Source organism: Urocampus carinirostris, chromosome 13 (assembly GCF_059441175.1).
Source record: "Urocampus carinirostris isolate Australia breed hairy pipefish chromosome 13, RoL_Ucar_1.0, whole genome shotgun sequence".
Classification (NCBI taxonomy): Eukaryota; Metazoa; Chordata; class Actinopteri; order Syngnathiformes; family Syngnathidae; genus Urocampus; species Urocampus carinirostris.
In genome coordinates this window covers 7,572,396-7,590,314 of record NC_142361.1, presented here as the reverse complement: position 1 = coordinate 7,590,314, position 17,919 = coordinate 7,572,396, and the positions used below count along the sequence as shown (strand labels likewise).

Sequence of the window (17,919 nt, the reverse complement as noted above, 5' to 3'; positions counted from 1 at the left end):
AGTGTGGTGCTTACAAACTTTGAATTGCGTTTATTGGCTTGTGCTATGATTAAAACGTGCCTCTGATTGGTTGGTGCTTTTAAAACTTTAACAGTAACAATTGTGGTTGGCTAAACTCCATCACTCACTAAGAAACCTGGAAAAAAAAACACAGTGCTTTGCGGCTTCACAACCGCAGGATGTCACAACGCGATGTAGATTCGATTTCCGTCAATCGTGCAGCCCTAACGTGTTGTGTACAGTTCGTCAAACAAACGTTCAAACTTCTGACTTCGACTTCGGACTGCCGCCCCCCTACGGCCCCCCTACAGCCTCCTTCTTCCTCACCGCCCACTTTGGGAACCACTGATCTAAATCAATCAATAGATAAGTATATTCTTCGGGTGGCACAACGTCTTTTTTATGTTGTACGAGAATGTTTGACCTAAAGTTATAGATTTCCCTTTGATGATGAGTGTTTGCTTTGTAGAGAAATAACCGTTGTTTTGGAGTTGTTTACTTGCTTTTTTTTTTTTACTTATAATAGAAATCTAATTCATTATGCCCCCAGTTCCTCTCCGAGAGGTCCCTCTACCTCTCCCTCCGCACACAGTATTAGTACCCCAGAGAAGAATCGCTTCCCGCGGGGCACCACCAGCCGCAGCACCTTCCACGGTGCCCAACTTCGAGATCGACGCAGCGCCACATACAACGGGCCACCTGCCTCGCCCACGCTGTCTCACGACACGGGCGCCCTGGCGCAGCAGCGGCGGGGTACCTCCACCGGCATCATCAGCAAGATCACATCCAAGTTTGTCCGAAGGTCAGTGGGGGATGAAATTAACATAATTCATTTAATTTAATACAGTTGTACCTCTTATATGAACACCGCTAGACAAGAGAGTTTTATACCTCACTTTATGAAGTAAAATCCAGTTCAAGAGCAGTCCCCGGGCTCCCCGCTATCAGCCCAGACTAGTTCTGCCATCAGGCACTTGATTTAGCACCATTAGTGATACCTGTAGACTGCTTGTATTCCGCAGAAAGTTTGTTTTGATCGCATCTCTTTATTCACATTTTATACCATCTTCTTTTTGTGACTTTTTCTGAACTTAGTCATGAGTTCCTAGCAAGGAAAACAGTAAGGTGTCTGACAGAAAAAAATAAATTATGACAACTTAAGCGATGCAAGAAATAATAGAAAAACATGAGCATTGTGTTTGTGTCACGTTGAAAGGTTCGATCCCCAACCCGAGTCTGACGTGGTATTGGACGAGATAATTTCCCTCTGAAAATCTTGTGGGTAGTAGTTAGATGAGGGTGGAAATCAACAAACTTGTGCAGGAGCACGGAGAGAAACTGACAACTGAGGAATTAAAAAAAACTAGTTGACTCAACACGAACCAGAGAAGCTGGCGTCTACTGAGGGGTGCTGGCTTAGTGGGAAGAACATGCTGCTTTCTGAAAAAAAATGAAACATCCAGAAAAAATGGCAACTGGTTAGGTGACAGCTATTTTTAATTTCAATTGCCTTTTGCATTTCTATAACATGTTGAAGGGGTGCAGAGACTAATCTCCTTCCCCAAAATATATACCTGTTGAAAGTGATAGTGTTACAAGTCCATCTCAAAGGGCAAAAGAAAGTGATGAATGAAAACTGAAACAGGCAGAAAAATGCTGTAAAAATGTTGTGTTTTCACGTTATTTCGTACTTACAGTAACTTTAATTTTAAGTGTAGAATGACTGTCTAGAAGTGCATCAAGTAGTGCGCTCCTCCTGCGCTTACTCCCGCACCTCCACTGCACGCACACCTTTGTTTCAGCGAGTGATAATAAACTCACTTTCTTTTGTTAATATTTTGTTTATCTTACTGCTGTATTTTTTAATATTTAATTTCTCAAGTCAAGTCAAAGTCAAATTTATTTATATAGCCCTTAATCACAAAAATGTCTCAAAGGACTGCACAGGATTACAGTTACAAAATTACACAATTACCTGATCTTAAACTAGCAAACCTACATGCGGGCAAGGAAAAACTCAAAAACCTTCAAATTTCTGTTTGAATGTGGTTTTAGTGATGAGGAAGATGTGTTTTTTATGGTCGGGAACAGGCCAATTAGTTTTTAACTATTTCACTTCGGGAAATTTGCTTATTGCACCTGCAATATCGAGCTACAAGCACAATCCTGGAATGAATTTAGCTCCTATGTAGAGATACCACTGTATTTGGTTTCTAAACATGTTAAAATGAATTGTTGCAAAACCAACATTCCCTTTGGAAAAAATACAAAAACTGGACTTAAAATAACAGCTTTCACTCCTTCAATTAAAACTTTGGAGCGCCGCGCTTCACTGCACTATCGATCTTTGGCTCACGTCCTTCTTTTCTTTTCTTCCCTTCCCTATCACATAGAGCTCTGTCTTTCAGGTCCACTCGGAGGTAGGACAACACTTTGTGTTCCCCCTTTGTCCAGTCGGCAACAAATAAACCAGAAGTCTTAATAACTCCTCCAGACCCTCCGTACCACTTCCTCTGCCTACTGACACGTACTTGTTGTTCAGCTGTTTACATCTCCTTCTTGCTCCTTTGTATCCGCCTGCCTTGAGAAGCAACCTCACTACTTACCGGCTTCCTTGTAACATGCTTCTCATGTTGTCAATGCCCCTCCACTGGACTCTATACTCCCTCTCCTCCATCTGCGTCTAAATAGCGAGAGAGCTGAGTCTTTAAAAGTATGTTCGACCAACATAGAGGAGTTAGATTGTGTTCACCCAGGATTGTGGATTCTTTCCTGGCATGATGCCTGAAGCCCCTCGCTGTGTCACACTGAATCGGGAGATGATGGGGGTGGTAGGGATGGTTGGTGTGTGCTTCGATGCAGCTGGCCGGAGTAACAATGTATTGTTATTCCTGGTTTGATTTCAGGGTGCCCAGCGAGGGAGAGGCCAGTGCCAGGACAGAAACACCCAGGTGAGATTTAATGTTCAATTCGGGTGAAAAATATATTTCTTAAAAAGGGTATGAGTCTCAAAAACAGCCATGAGAATTTTGTTAAGGTACTGCGTAAACGAGGGGGGAAAAGATTAAATGTTGAAATCAAGTCCGAAAAATACAAGTTCATCTGATTTTGTCAATTACACAACCTCCCATATCCCATCAAGTCATCTGTCCATCCTTTCAAAATGTAAAATTAAGTTAAAGGTCTTGTGCGTAGTATTGAAAAGTGGAAAGTTAAATATTTTCTCTATTGAGTATGTGTTAACAATGTCCCACTAAGTTCAAAGAGCCCTTATGCCTTCTTTTTTATTGGGCCTATCTGCTTTTATCTTGCTTATGCCAGGCCTGTTCGGGAACAAACCTCCAAAAAGATGAAAAAAGAAGAGTATTTATGCGTGTGTAAAACATGCTCAAAGATTATGTGTTACTCTTCCGCCATCTCTTGGCTTAAAGTTATGATTGCAGCCTTGAGTTTCAAAATACCCCACCTTAAATGACATTTTTTTTTCATGGTTTAGTTATTTGCACCTAAACGAGTAAAAAAAAATGTTCACCTTTTGCTCTTTGAAATACCTGAAATACAAAAGCTGTCCTAAGTTTATAGATTAGTAGAGACTCAAAATATGGAAAGAAGACGTCAATGGGGTTTGAACAGGAGAGAGCCTAAACATCAGGAAAAAAAATCCAAAAGTTCTAAATGCCCTCCCATGACTTCTTTATCTTTATTAAATCTCCATTGTTACAAAAGCATATCTGTCCTAAAGGGTGTGGTAATCAATGAGCAGCAACATGATTGACCGACAGTGACAATTATATAAACATTGCATATTAGTAAAATTAAGAATATGTGGCCTACCAGCATGTTGACCGCAATATAAAATGCATTTGCACCAAAAAAAATAATGATAAATAAAATAAAAAATCACAATTTCACCAGATGATAGCAGTAGCCCCTTGGCCATTTTAACCTTGGTTTTTAGTGTCAATTTTAGCCCTCCTTATTTCCGTCATGGCGACTGTAAAAAAAAAAAAAGAGAGAGAGAGAGAGTTGATTGTGAGGGTCGTTGCTTTAAGGAGAAGTGGAAATTTGAGTTGTTTTTTTTTTTTTTTACCGAAATTCAAAAAGATTGCATCTGGCTAATTTGCCAAGAGACTTTTTCTGTTTTCAAAGAATATAATATCTAGAGGCAGTGCCAGACAATACAAAAAGTGAACTGAAAATGAACAAAGGTGAAGCAACTAGTTACTGTTTTAACAGCCCAGCAGCCCTTTTTTACAAGACCTTGCGAGTCAAATGAAAATGCTTCAAATACGAGTAGCGAGGTCGGGACGCTGATCACCAAGCATTCCAAACCCTTTACAGAGGGTAAATTTACTAAATACTGTTTAAAGAATGCTAGGCTTAATAGTTGGCCCTCACACATTTTAAGCTTACCAAATCTGGCAGGGCTTTCTGAAAAGTTTGGACTCCCCTGGATTTGGGTATTGTGGATTTTACTGTGCAGCCCTTCAAGACATCTTGTGATTGAGGGCTATACATATAAACGTGACTTGACTTAGAATACGATCAATTACTTTTCAATGGGGTGTCAATTTAAGGCATTTCCATACACAACATATACCATTTGTTGTTATGTTGTTTTGGCTGAATTTTACACTGAAGCACTTTGGGTAAAAATTGTGTGATGATAACATCTAATTTAATGCCTTTTCCTAGGTTATCTACTGTCCTAGTGGCCTAGTGGTTAGGAATCTGCGCCCTCACTGCCGGTGGTATGCCGAGAAATGCGCCCCTACTGAAATTTGCATCCCATATTTATTAGGTTGACGTTGGATCATTTGTACTAGAAAAAAATGACACCGTTGCTGTGACAATGTTAGGCACTGTATGATCTGTTTATTCAAGTAAAATACAATTATTGACGTGTTACGTCTCGTTTGACGATGAGAAGAAATATAACACGTTCGTCTACCGTTTATCTGTTGATGATTTGACAGTTCATTTCAGCATAATAAGCTTTATGGTAGAGTGCATAACAGTTTCAATACGAGCGATTTCAGTAGAAAAAGGCAAAATAAACATGTTACCTGCTCAAAAGTGATTTATATACGGTGTGCATTAGCGTTCGATTACATTCGCAACAAATACAAGACGGAATGGTTTAAGTTGTATTACATTCCCAACAAATGCAAGACGAAGTAGTTTTGGTTATATGTTCGCCATTACATTCCTGAAAAGTGATATAAGTGAGATAAAACGAGGTAAAAGAGGTTATAGTAGCGGGAGTGACGTGTGCGGGCTACCGCAAATTTCGGCAGGGGTGCATTTCTCGGCATAACACCGGAAATTAAGTTGCAATGCTGGGCAATCTAGGTCAACGATATTTGTCGACTGATCAGGGGTGAAAAATACTTGTGTACTTACAACTAAATAAAGGGGGAGGAAATGGCTTTTTAAAAAAATTTCTTTCCGCACGGCCTGATCCCAAACCACCCACTGGCTCAGTAGTGGCAGGCCACCTTCCTACAGAACGGTTTTATAACCGCATCACTCCTGTTTTATTATCAGGAGCGCCTCCGGCGACACCAAAGAGGACGGCGGCCGTGATTCTAAGCCACGCTCGCTGCGCTTCACGTGGAGCATGAAGACCACCTCGTCCATGGAACCTTCGGAGATGATGCGCGAGATCCGCAAGGTCCTGGACGCCAACAGCTGCGATTACGAGCAGCGAGAGCGCTTCCTGCTCTTTTGCGTGCATGGCGACGCTCGCCAGGACAACCTCGTCCAGTGGGAGATGGAGGTCTGCAAGCTACCTCGTCTCTCCCTTAACGGCGTTCGCTTCAAGAGGATATCGGGCACGTCCATCGCCTTTAAGAACATCGCCTGCAAAATTGCCAATGAGCTCAAACTGTGATGCAAATAATTGCAGCAATTAGGAGAGGCTGTTTAACGAGTACATTTTACTTGCTCTCACTAATAAGATTATACTCTCACACATGCACAACTATACTCTTACACTGACACTGTTATGCCCCTGTGCAAATACTACTAAACTCTTTTACACGTTACTATGCTTCACACCACGTACTATTATTCTCTCTCACACACTACTATACTCCAAACGCACACTACTATAGATTCTTACAGACATTACTTTTCTTTCTCACAGCATTAAAACTGCTATTGGGGTTTTTCATACCTATTATAATGATCTTCTCATCACTCAGTGTTGTTTTACTTAGTTACATTTTGGTAACCGAGGTGATGCACACTGGTTGTGTGTATATGTTGTACAGTCCCAGTATAGTAGTATGTGTTATACGTAGAGTATGGAGAGAAGTGCAGTGTGTGTGTGTGTGTGTGTGTGTGTGTGTGTGTGTGTGTGTGTGTACGCGCGCGCGGGCAAGAGTATAGTAATATTTGTGAAAGAGTGTAGTAGCGTGTGTGTGAGAGTATAGTAATACCTGTGAGAGAGTGTAGTGTACAGTAATACTGTATGTATGACATGAGTATATTAGTGTGTGTATAGGAAAGTATACAAGTGTGTGCATGCGAGTACAGTAGTGTGCGCATGAGAATATAGTAATCTCTCTGACAGTCTAGTAGTATGTGGAGAGAGTACCTGTATAGATGTGTTTGTGCATGTGTATGACTATCTGTATGAGAATATAGTAATATAATTAAGAGAGTATAGTTGCATGTGAATGAGTTTAGTAACATTTGTTAGAGTATAATAAGGTGTGTATGAGTTTAATTGTGAGTGTATGAGGGTATAGTAGTGGGTTAGAGAGAATAATAATGTGTGAAAGAGTTTAGTCATGGTATGAGAGAGTATAGTTGTACGTGTGACAGAGTATAGTAGTGTGTGTATGAGACTATAGTTGTATGCTTTAGAGTGTATTGTGGTGTTTGTGCCTGTGCATGACTGTGTCCATACGAGAGCATAGTCGTGCCTCACGCGAGTCTGGTGTTACACGTGAGAGGAAGTATAATTGACTTCTCAAGCAGCCTCTCACAAACAACAAGGCGGGCTCATTTCGTCACTGGATCCATGCACTGAACACCCATACCCGCGCGTTGTCGGGGTGGCCTCGGCTGGTAGCGCGCTCTACTGGCCACGAATGTAATGCACAGGGGGGAGCACCTCGTCCTACCCTCTGTGACAACACACAGCAACATTTTTCCTTGTTTGTTCGAAAACGTCCGTCCAAGCCTTTCGTGTGTCTCTTTGTGTCTCGCTCTTTCAAAAGACGCATACCGTGCAGTATGCAGCTGAAGATCCTGCAATAAAAAAAAAATGTTTTCGTTAACGACTACTACCAGATCTTACGATGAATAACTAGCCGCTTTTTCCACCCGTGTTCCACGCGTATATACACAGCAGGCTGGATCTCATACAAAAAAAGAAACTATGTAAAAAGAAATTGTACTGTATGCATAACATCTGCAGGTACTGTATATCGATTTGAGTTGTGTACAGATTCATTTATTTTTTTTCAATTTTTATTTTGTGAATATAAATGATGTCTCCTTGGAGCGGGGGTGTCAAAGACGTGGCCCGCGGGCCGGATCAGCCCCACGAGACAACACTGAGAAGTGCAAGAGGCAGTTTTAAATATGTTCATTTGATGTCACTAGAGCCCGGCACCACTCACAAAGACACTAGCTGTATTTCCCTCTCTTTTTCTCTTTCACTCTTTCTTTTTTTCTCTTTTTCATCTTTAATTGCCTCTTTTTAGCTCTCCTCTTCGTTTCTTTCTCCCTTATTTTCCTCCCACTCTCTTTGTTTTTCTTTCCTGCTGTGTCTCTCCTCATTTTCTCTCTCTGCTCTCTTTGTCTTTCTTTTTCCTTATCTTTCTCTCTTGTCTCTCTTTTTCCTTTTTGTTTCTTTTTGTATTTCTCCCTTTCTTTCTCGTCCTAACTTTTTTGTCCCTCCACTATTAATCTGTCCTGCGAGAGCTTTTTCTACCACGTGGCCCCCAAGCTCAAATAAGTTTGACACCCCTGCCTTAGAGCATTGTTATTCAAAAATTTTTTTTTGCTCCTAATTTTTTAAGCCACTGTTTGAGAAAAGTGTTTTTCATTTTATTTAAAGAGCATTAAATTATTTTGCTAAGTATGAAAGGGAGAAGTTCCCTCGCCCTTTGTGTTCTATTTTCTTTGCATTCGGAGGAAACAAAAACACAAAAGTTGCACCATGTAGTACTAACTGAAATGTGTTCACTTTATTTTTTTTTTCTGGGCAGAGGGAGGCAACGTGAAGTGGCCCCCATCTGCACTTTGCACAAGTTTTCTCACTATGACAGTATGCACCTCTTGTTTCTTTGCTTCCCCTAAAATATTTGCTGTTCCTTTAAAAGCAGGCATTTGAATCAGTTCGCCAAGAAGCATGAGAAGTTAAAAAGAAGAGAACTTTCGTTGACTACAACCTTATTTGGTCCTGCATCTCCACCAATGTGATATCTCCTGTTATTTGGGGTCATTTCTTTTAAATAAGGACATTTTATTGTATTTATTCCATTACGTTGTAATGTGCTGCTTTGTAGAAATGAGGTGTGCACTTTGTTGGAGAAAATAAAAAGGATTTTATTTGTTTGTAGTCCTCTCGTTTGGTTGCAAGCAAACTAATAGGAATATAATTTTACTTTTTAAAAGAAGTTCTTAATTTAATAGAAATCATGTTTGCACCCAGCACTTTTCTTTGCCGAATGAACTAATGCCAGAATATTTTACTCATTACCAACTGTTACGTTCTCACCACTTTCCACGTCACTCATAAAACACTAGGGACACTTATATGACCACTAGATGTCGCTGTGTAGTGCAACCGGAAATTAGAGCCGAGCCCAGATTTGGAAGCTACCCATGGCAGCAAGATGGCGGACAGTTATGTCAGGTGAGCCTTATGGTAGGGTAAAATAAATACAATTTCTCATTGTTATGTTATACTATTTCAATGTTGTTGTTTTTTACAAATCAAGACATTTCACTAGTGATTGCAAAATAAAGCCCCAAAAAGCAGTGAAGCCCTCTAGTGTAATGCTACACGTATACCCACGCTCACACACACTTAAGGGCTTCATGATAATTCATTACCTCAACTACACCATCACGTGGGCCGAAAAATACTTGACATGCTTGTGTAAAATGTGCTCTGAATTAAAAAGAAAATGCATAAAAATTCAGACGAAAGAGCGCACCTGATTATAAGGCCCCCAGTACATTCTTAAAGGAAAAACATTTTGTACATGTGCAGTCCCTTTTCAATGTTTCTTCATTTTCCTCATGCTGGGGATATTGAGTTTTTCCTTGCCCTCAGGTAGGTTTTAGATCAGGTGATGGTAGTTTGTAGTTTTCAATAATCTGTGGTCTGTACAGCCTTTCGAGAGTCCTTGTGTTTAAAGGCTATACAAATAACCTTGACTTGATTTGACAATTGCCGCACCTGACTATAAGTCGCATGTGCCCACATTGAAACATGAGATATTTACGAAAAAGACGGCACAAAAAAGAGTTTTAATAATATACGGTACCTTAACCCCTTAACGTTCCGACAGCCCGCTGGTGTGTAAAATATAACCGACAGAGAAACATATGATCAGTCTGTAACAAGATACCTGATAATTTTAAAGCCAGCCTAACTCACCTTTACGTCCCCTGGGCCGTCTTCAACTTATTTGAATGTCTGGCTTCTTAACATCAGGGACAATCCATAGAATCCAACCGTGTAAAATATTGACTCCAAAACACATGATAATGCAGACAGATAGATGGAATTCTGCCTAAAACATTTCTGCTTCTTTGGACGTTGCTTCTTGTAACCCTTTCACATTATTTCCGTTTACAAATTAACAGACTCGTAAAGTTATTCCTAACATTGTAATTAGCTCTCCCCTTTCGATTGACACATTTTCCGTGATGAGAGTCTGTTCATGCTAGTTATATTCATATTCCACGTGTCTCAATCTTACCTTTACTGCCACTAGGGCACAAGTACAGCCTGGTGGTGCCCATCCCTCTCCCGGTCAACATATGTTTCCCCTCGGTCTCAAACCGGGGACCTTTTGCGTGTTAGGCGAATGTGCAGTACAATATCTATATACAGATGCTCCTCTACTTACGAACATTCGAGTTACAAAAAAACTGTAGATACGAAAAAAAAATTGGGAATGTTGAAAAATATCTGGACATTGCTGTAAGTTAGGTTTTGTATTGTGCACCTTTTTCCGAGTACAGGACAGTACTGTAGTGCTTCTTTTCGCTGCTACTGGCGTGTGGCGCTGTGAGAGCTTACCCAGCATCCGCCCCAAAGAAAAAGAACTTTGACATTTTTAATGTTTAATGTCTCATGCATCTATTCAATATGGTTGGTGTAAAGTGTAAAGAAGAGGCGAGCTGTTTATTTTGAAATGAAAATGGAATAAGAAAGCTTGGTGCGGTTGAGAAAATGGTTGGATCACTTTTTTCCGGCCAGGAGGAATCCGCCTAACTCTTGAAGCTCATCTTACAAAGTAAGTTAAACTTAGGACAGCGTCTGTACCGTCAACAGTGGAGTTGGCTGTCCAGAGTCGCGTCCTCAGTGTTGCCCTGACGACCCAGGCCATTGAGGAAACAGTGACAATTTTTTAATGTTTTTTTAATTAACACCAAATAAAATATATAGTATTGTACCTAATAAAACACAAACATCGACATTACAAGACAAAAAAAAAACATTTTTGTCGCATTATAATTTAAAGTAGTGTGTATTTCGCTGTCATTTGCCTCATTTTGACCACGAGAAGGCAGTAAAGCTCCACAAATGTGCAGGCTCCGTACGAATACGACACGCAAGTTAAAATAATTTCATTTTAATATTTTTGCACCCTTTTATGATATATGACTTTTTTTTAACACCACAGTAATTCGTTGGTTTTGTGAAGGGGTCTTTGCAATCCCTTAATGTGCAACCCCTGATGTTTAGCAAGTTGAAAACTGTATTTGAAGTAGGTCACAAACTGGAGTTGATATTTATGCTTTATTTGGTTTGAGCATGCCTTTTATTTGATATTTTACAGTCATGTATTCAGACATGAATTCATTAAAAAATATAATTTATCGTATTATTATGTACATATAAAATGTATTAATTTCATATTTTATATGTTATATATGTAATAATAATAATGTAATATCAGTCTTTTACCTGCAGTAACACAGTTGTGAATATTTTCTTTCTGTTATATATATTGTTGTATATGAGTTGACTGAGAGCCGTACAAACTCGTTTCACACCTGCTGGGAATACCAGTTTAACAAAGGTGGCAGGAAATTTAATTATATCCTGGGATCAGAATGGAGATTTTCATTTTCAGCTGAAATAGCCAGGGTCCAGGAATAAAGCAGGGCGGAAGCCCCCCCCCACACCCTAACAATGCGGCCAATTTTTCTAACGGCCGCCAGGGTGCGCCAGAGCAATAAAGGAAAGAGTGAGACAGTCGGATTTTGAATTTGTTTGCTACGCAAGAGAAAAAGTGAAAAATTCGGAATGCCTTTGAGGTTCAAAAACAGCGGAAATCCGCGGATCCGCGGAAAATTCTGATCCCTGTATATCTATGTTGTGTATGTAGTAGGGTTGTAGTAGGATTCAGAGACAGGCACGGACGGTACATTCATAGAGTGTTTATTTAACTTCTTCTTCGGTAGTTCTCAAGTACAAGGCTGCACATTAGTATACAGCGACACCACAGGAAGGGGAGTGTATTACACGACACCACATATTCCTTTTTGTTAGAATAGGACACAAACCGTAGCATTAATCTGAAATACGCAATAACTCTTCGGTAAGTATGAGCTTATAGAAAACATACATTTCAATATTCCTTACCAGATTAGAGGTAAATATTTATCAAAGGTAAGCAATAATGTAAGGAACTATACTGTCAATATCGGTAAGCAAAAGTGTGTAAACCTTGTGAACTTAAGCAGACTTTATGAAGATCACATCATAAACAAACATGACAATTTTTAAAACAATGAACATTCATCATGTCTTTTTTTTTTAACATCACCACATCTTTCTGTATCTTTTTTTTTTTTTTTTTTTTAAGTCACGTAATCTTGAAGCCATGCAGGAGCATGTCGTATTCTCGGTGCACTCGGAGAGGGATGTGATGAGGGCACAGTTTCAGGTTCAGGTGGCTCAGCACCTTGGTTGCTTGGCAGGAGGCAAGCATCAGCATCAGCAGGCTGTGGCGCTGAAGCAGCAGCACAGGTGGAAGAATGGGCAAGGTGGAAAGCATTCCACACCTTTCCATCAGACAGCAGATAAGTGGCTGTACCCTTTTGGGCTACCACTGTCAGTGGCTTGGTGAACTTTGAGTGTCCTTTGGCAATGATTCTAGGTTTGCGGATGCGAACCGCAGAGCCAATCTGGAAGCTGGGAGATTTTGCACCGCGACGTTTGTCGGTGTATCGTTTTGACTTCCGTTGTTTGTTTTGTATGTTTTGTAGCATGTTGCCTTTGTCAGCAGTGGGACGCATGGAGTGAAGACCTGTGATGTGAAGCTTTGTATTCAGTGGTCTACCATGCAACAGTTCAGCGGGGGATACTGAAGTCACGGCATGTGGTGTAGCTCTGTAAGTCTGTAAAAACTCAGTGAAGAAGGCTTTCAGTGGTTTACTTTCGATGTTGGCTGTTTGCAGACAGTCCTTGAAGACTCTGTTGAAATGCTCAATTTCACCGTTGGCCTGTGAGTAGTACACAGAGCTGCAACGGTGTGTGATGTTCCTGTCACTAAGGAATGCTTCAAACTCGGTTGACACGAACTGAGGGCCATTGTTAGTAACAATTTCCTGTGGATTACCTTCTCTGCTAAACACAATGGAAAGAAAAGTCATAACAGAGGCAGAAGTAACATTTGAGCAGAAGGCAATCTCAGGCCATCGGCTGTAATAGTCAATGAGGGTGATGGCGAAGCGGCAATCAGCAGGCGCAGAGTGAATAGGACCAACAATGTCCACAGCAACCTTTTCCCAGGCAGCAGTTGCGGTAGGCACAGGCTGTAATGGGTCAGTACGTGTGGTTGCGGTTTTGTCATGCTGCAAGCAGGTGGTGCATGATTTGATGGCGAGCTCAACGTGAGAATCCATTCCAGGCCACCAGTACAAGTCTCTCAGTCTTGGTTTTGTGCGGACGATCCCTTGGTGTGTAGCATGAGCAAGTTGGATAATTTTTTCCTGTAGCCGTTGTGGTATCACAACACGATGAGTGCCACGCACAATTACACTGTTCTGCAAGGCAAGCTCATTTTGCACACGGAAGTATGGCACGATGAGGGGGTCAAGGCCTTTTGTAGTACGAGGCCATCTCTTCTGCATGTAGTGTCGCACCTTCTGTAGCACTGGACATTCCTCACACGCACTGGAGAGCTCATCAGCAGTGACTGCAGCAAAATCAGGAGACACAGCAGCCACCATCTCCATGATGCCATCATTTTACAGTTTCGTCAGCTCCTCCGACACCTTGTCACGCACGGCATATGGGAGTCTGTGTAGCTTTTGCTGGACTGGAGGGACGTCTGCACGCACTTTAACTTTGTGTATAAAACCTGTAGCAACGCCTAAAGCATTTGTAGTGTTGACAGAGTGACTCATCTCCGATGCGGCAGGTGTTGCAATCTGCCCATCTTGTATGTGGAGGCGAAGTGCAGTGAGCAGGTCTATTCCCAGTAGTGGAGTACCGTCAGGAACTACGTAGAAGTCAGTATGTGCACTCTGGTTGCAGTATGTAGCAGTAAGTTGAAGACAGCCCAACACTGGAATTGGCTTCTTCATGTAGGTCACCAGACGTACAGTAGGCTTTGAGAGAGGCAAGTGCATGAATGATTGTCTGTAAATTCTCTCTGGCAGAATTGAGACCGCTGAACCAGTGTACACAAGCAGGTCAGTAGTAATTGACTGTTCATCATTCGCATGGAGAGCAACTGTACACGTAAGGTGCTTTGGGACTGCAGCTGTAGGGGCTACATGACACACAGTAAGTTCTGGGACAGTAACTTCTCTTACTGATCGAGTAGGAATTGCGCTGCGGCACACTGTACTAAAATGTCCAATTTTCTCACATTGGTTGCATGTTTTGTATTTATGAGGTGGCATTTAATACGTTTTCTTTGTCCCAGTCCCTTTCAGGCATTCTATTTTAGGCAACTTTTATATGCATACACAAAGAAGATAACTGCCTGAAATGAATAAATAATTGAAAAATCATGATTCCGTTTTGTGTTAACTAAAAAAAATTCATAAAATAAGAAGAACGTTAAGCTATGTGATTATTTATGTAAACGAGGAAATAAAATTTTACAAGGCATTTTTACCACTACCATAAATTGTAGAGAGGTCTTCTCAAAATATTCCATTCACCTTTATGTTCCAAAGAAAAGGTGTATATTTTAATAAAGGACTTTAAAATCTGACAACATTTACTCCTGCGTTAAAATTACTGAATTAAGAGAATTTTAAAATGAAAAGATCTATTAACAAAATAATTTCCCATCAAACTAATTGTTCTTCCACAATCATATGTTATTTAAAGAAATATGTCCTTGATCATTACATTATAAATTATGTTCTTGAGATACACTTTGTGTATTTTATAGGCCTTTAGGATTATTTATTAAAGACATTTTGTCCCAACGACACATGCTGCAAATCAGCTTTTTGGTCACGTATTGTCATACTTTATTTGCATATAGTTTTCTCCGACTCGTAGCCTTTTTGACAATACCAAGAAAAGAGAATTTGTGAAATTGCTAAGACTTTATTGAGAGCACACTTAAAAGTTTACAGGTGTTGTTCCCCACAGCCGTAGAGAATGTTGATCCTCTTGATGTCCCATTGGGACATGCCGGACCTCTGCCCGATGCGGATGCCGGCGTTGGGGATGGGGGTGATAGTGTCCCTCCCGTTGGTGCTGAAGGCCGTTCTACCGTAGTGCATCACGGAGGCATAGTCGTACGGAGTGTTCAGATTGTTGGTGTCCTGCTTTTTGAAGTTGTGGGCCATGGCCGGGTCCATGTTTTCCCAGTTGATCCTGACATAACGGTCACGATCGCTCCGGGTCTGCTCATGCTGGAATCCCAATGCGTGGATCAGCTCATGCTGGATGATGCCGTGGTAGAGGCACCCGCCGCGGTTTATGGACACCACCTGCCCGCCACCCTGCCTTCCCAGCGACGAATAGCAGCCGGCTCTGTTCTCCACATTGACATAGTCGGACTCGCCGCTCCAGGGCACGAAACGGATACAGGTGGAACTGTGGAAAGATCTCATGGCCGTCTCAATCTTCTGCCTCTCCCATGCCGGGAAGTCTCGGCTCACCATGTAAGGGACCGCTACGTAGCCGTTGGTGCCTTTTTTCCACATGCAATTCTGGTTCCAGCACTTTATGGCATTCCTGTTCCTGGGAAGCAGAAGATCTCCTTCCAGGAGGATCTCGTCAGTACCGCTGTTTGCCTCGAGGATCTTGGAGGATATGTCGATTTCTTCTTCTTCTTCTTCTTGCTCTGGAACTTCTTCTCCCTGGAAAGCCTGGGAGAGGCCAAGCAAAAGGAGTATCAGCAGACTGGCCAAGCGACTCATCTTCAATCTTCAAAGAAAAAATCTGGTACTGGGTTTGAGCTAAACTTGCCTTTTTATATTCTGTTCTAAAGGTGTGGCTACACAAAGATTTTGGGTTGGGGTCTGAGATGCTAAGCTCAGGTAAACCTTTTGACGGTGGACTCTTCTGACAATCCTTTCGAAAACAATGCCTTGTCATCTCATCAGTAAAAGGTAAATATGGCTTAGTGGGCTGGGCTAGTTTCGTCAACTTTCAACAATCATGATGTTTGCTGCACAGTTGACATTCTATGCAGGGTATCATTTACTCATGTCTTAGATTGATGAAAAATAGGTCCCTTTAATCTCTTTCAACAGAATAATTACTGTAAAGGCACTTGTCTGTCATCTCAAGAAAATGGTCCTGCAGGGAACATTCTAACACACTGACACTAAACTTCATGTTCCTAGAAATATTACTCATCATTAGACAGACATATTTAATTCATTTTAACAGTTCAAAAGTTCTCTTTAGGAAGTTTTTGTATGTTCCAAAAATGCATGCAAGCATTTCAGGTTTCTCATCTCACTGAATTAGGTGACTAGAACAATACAAAATCTAATTTGTTTAAATCGATTGTGTGAACTCTCAATGTATTGATGGCTGTGTATTTTAAATGGATGATAAAGTTTGAACTTCAATTAAAAAAAAATATATATATATATTAAACTACACACCCTTCGCATTAGAAATCATAAAAAACGCCCTAAATTATAGTTAATTACAATAAACATGAAACACATAAACGTGCCATTTTTAGAATGTATTTCTTTGTACTTATGTGTTTTTTGTGGATGGATTTATCCACCCATCCATTATCTGCACCCCTTATCCTCAGTAGGGTCACGGGGGTACTGGAGACCATCCCAGCTATCTCCGGGCAGTGGGCAGGGGACACCCTGAACTGGTTGCCAGCCAGTCGCAGGGCACACAGGGATAGACAACTCACTCGCTCATTCACACCTAGGGGTGAATTTATAGTTTCAATAAATCATCTGATAGACGGTATAACCTTTAATGAAGTAACTCCCCCCCAACCCACAATGAAATATATAATACTCTACCTAATAACACAAAAAATTGACATGATAATACAAAAAAGGCCCACTTTAATTATATTTGCAAACATATATTTGTAAAGCACTTTTCAGGCAATACATTTCCACTTGAAGTGTTGTATAAGAACATTCAGTGTACAATAAGACAATAAAATCCTCTCCTTTATCGCCGCCCAACAATCTGAAAAATGCAACACACACACACACACACAATGGTTAAAATACAATAAAAACAAAAATAAATAGTAAAACAAATAAAATATTTCTATGCCAAGGCACAGAATAACCATGTGAGGAAGGGGACCTGAGACAGGCCAATCTGCACCGATAGGGATGGCAGCAAATAACTTTGGGATTTTCAGTTATTGAACCGCACCCTACTAGTCTGGCTCCCCAAATAAAGAAACAATATTTTTTTCTGTTTTCCAAGTTTCTTCATTTTCCTCATGTTGAGGTTTTTGAGTTTTTCCTTCCCCTCTCGTAGGTTTTAGATCAGGGGATTGTTTAATCACAGTCTGTAGTTTGCAATAGTCTGTGGTCTGTGCAGCCCTTTGAGACTCCTTGTGATTAAGGGCTAAACAAATAAACATGACTTGAATTGACTGAAATATAAAAATATAAATAAATAAAATCAACTTCAGAACCAAACATGAAAATTTGAAGTAAAAGTAAAAGATGACACAATGAGGGGGAGTAGAAGTTAAACAAATCAAAACTAAATAAAAATGATCAATTAAAAGCAATGCTAACGCTTTCATGCTATCCTCACTATTGTTGCTTTTTCCCAGTAATCAGTCGAGTAACTGTAACATCCATCCATTATAGTGAGTGGGAGCAGATTGATATTTATTGTCGTTCTGTATACTAATATTCTGCTCATAAGGTAATTTAGGGAAATATATTTAGTGACTATTTTGTTTGGTGAAGCTTTTAAGGATTGCGCTGCTAAATGTGATAAAAATAAATCAAATTAAGTATAAATTTGTACACCAGTTTGCTGATTAGAATTATTATATACTCTTTTTGCTAAAAATCTTTTAGTTTTTATTTGAAGTATTTTTAATCTTGTTTCTATAGGGAAAACAAGCTAAACATATAATAATATCCATCCATCCATTATCTCTACCGCTTATCCTCAGTAGGGTCACGGGGGTGCTGCAGCCCATCCCATCTTCGAGCAGTGGGCAGGGGACACCCTGAACTGGTTGCCAGCACACAGACAAGACAAATCACTTGCTCATTCAC

At 40.6% G+C, this 17,919-nt stretch overlaps 2 protein-coding genes and 1 long non-coding RNA gene across 5 annotated transcripts in view; 2 read left to right on the top strand and 1 right to left on the bottom strand.

Moving 5' to 3' along the window:
• LOC148353632 (serine/threonine-protein kinase MARK1-like) overlaps positions 1-8,578 on the top strand; it is a 70,389-nt gene extending 61,811 nt beyond the window's left edge. Inside the window, exons 16-19 of one of the 3 annotated variants that reach the window (XM_088350754.1) lie at positions 551-802; positions 2,394-2,420; positions 2,907-2,951; positions 5,548-8,578. In XM_088350754.1, coding sequence (XP_088206880.1) covers positions 551-802; positions 2,394-2,420; positions 2,907-2,951; positions 5,548-5,893 — 670 coding nt within the window. In that variant the 3' untranslated portion in view covers positions 5,894-8,578. The remainder of the gene's footprint in view (positions 1-550; positions 803-2,393; positions 2,421-2,906; positions 2,952-5,547) is intronic. The other 2 variants (XM_088350755.1, XM_088350756.1) reach the window with 2 other exon arrangements.
• A 239-nt stretch (positions 8,579-8,817) lies between these two features.
• LOC148353627 (uncharacterized) overlaps positions 8,818-17,919 on the top strand; it is a 48,765-nt gene continuing 39,663 nt past the window's right edge. The window contains exon 1 of the long non-coding RNA XR_015852397.1: positions 8,818-8,875. This is a non-coding gene — a long non-coding RNA (uncharacterized LOC148353627). The remainder of the gene's footprint in view (positions 8,876-17,919) is intronic.
• LOC148353631 (high choriolytic enzyme 1-like) lies at positions 14,800-15,597 on the bottom strand. Its single transcript, XM_088352110.1, has one exon. The coding sequence runs from the start codon at positions 15,595-15,597 to the stop codon at positions 14,800-14,802; it is 798 nt and encodes a 265-aa protein (XP_088208236.1).

Bases quoted from the DNA above. Each gene is read 5' to 3' on its own strand.
- LOC148353631 (XM_088352110.1), bottom strand. From the start codon at position 15,597: ATGAGTCGCTTGGCCAGTCTGCTGATACTCCTTTTGCTTGGCCTCTCC.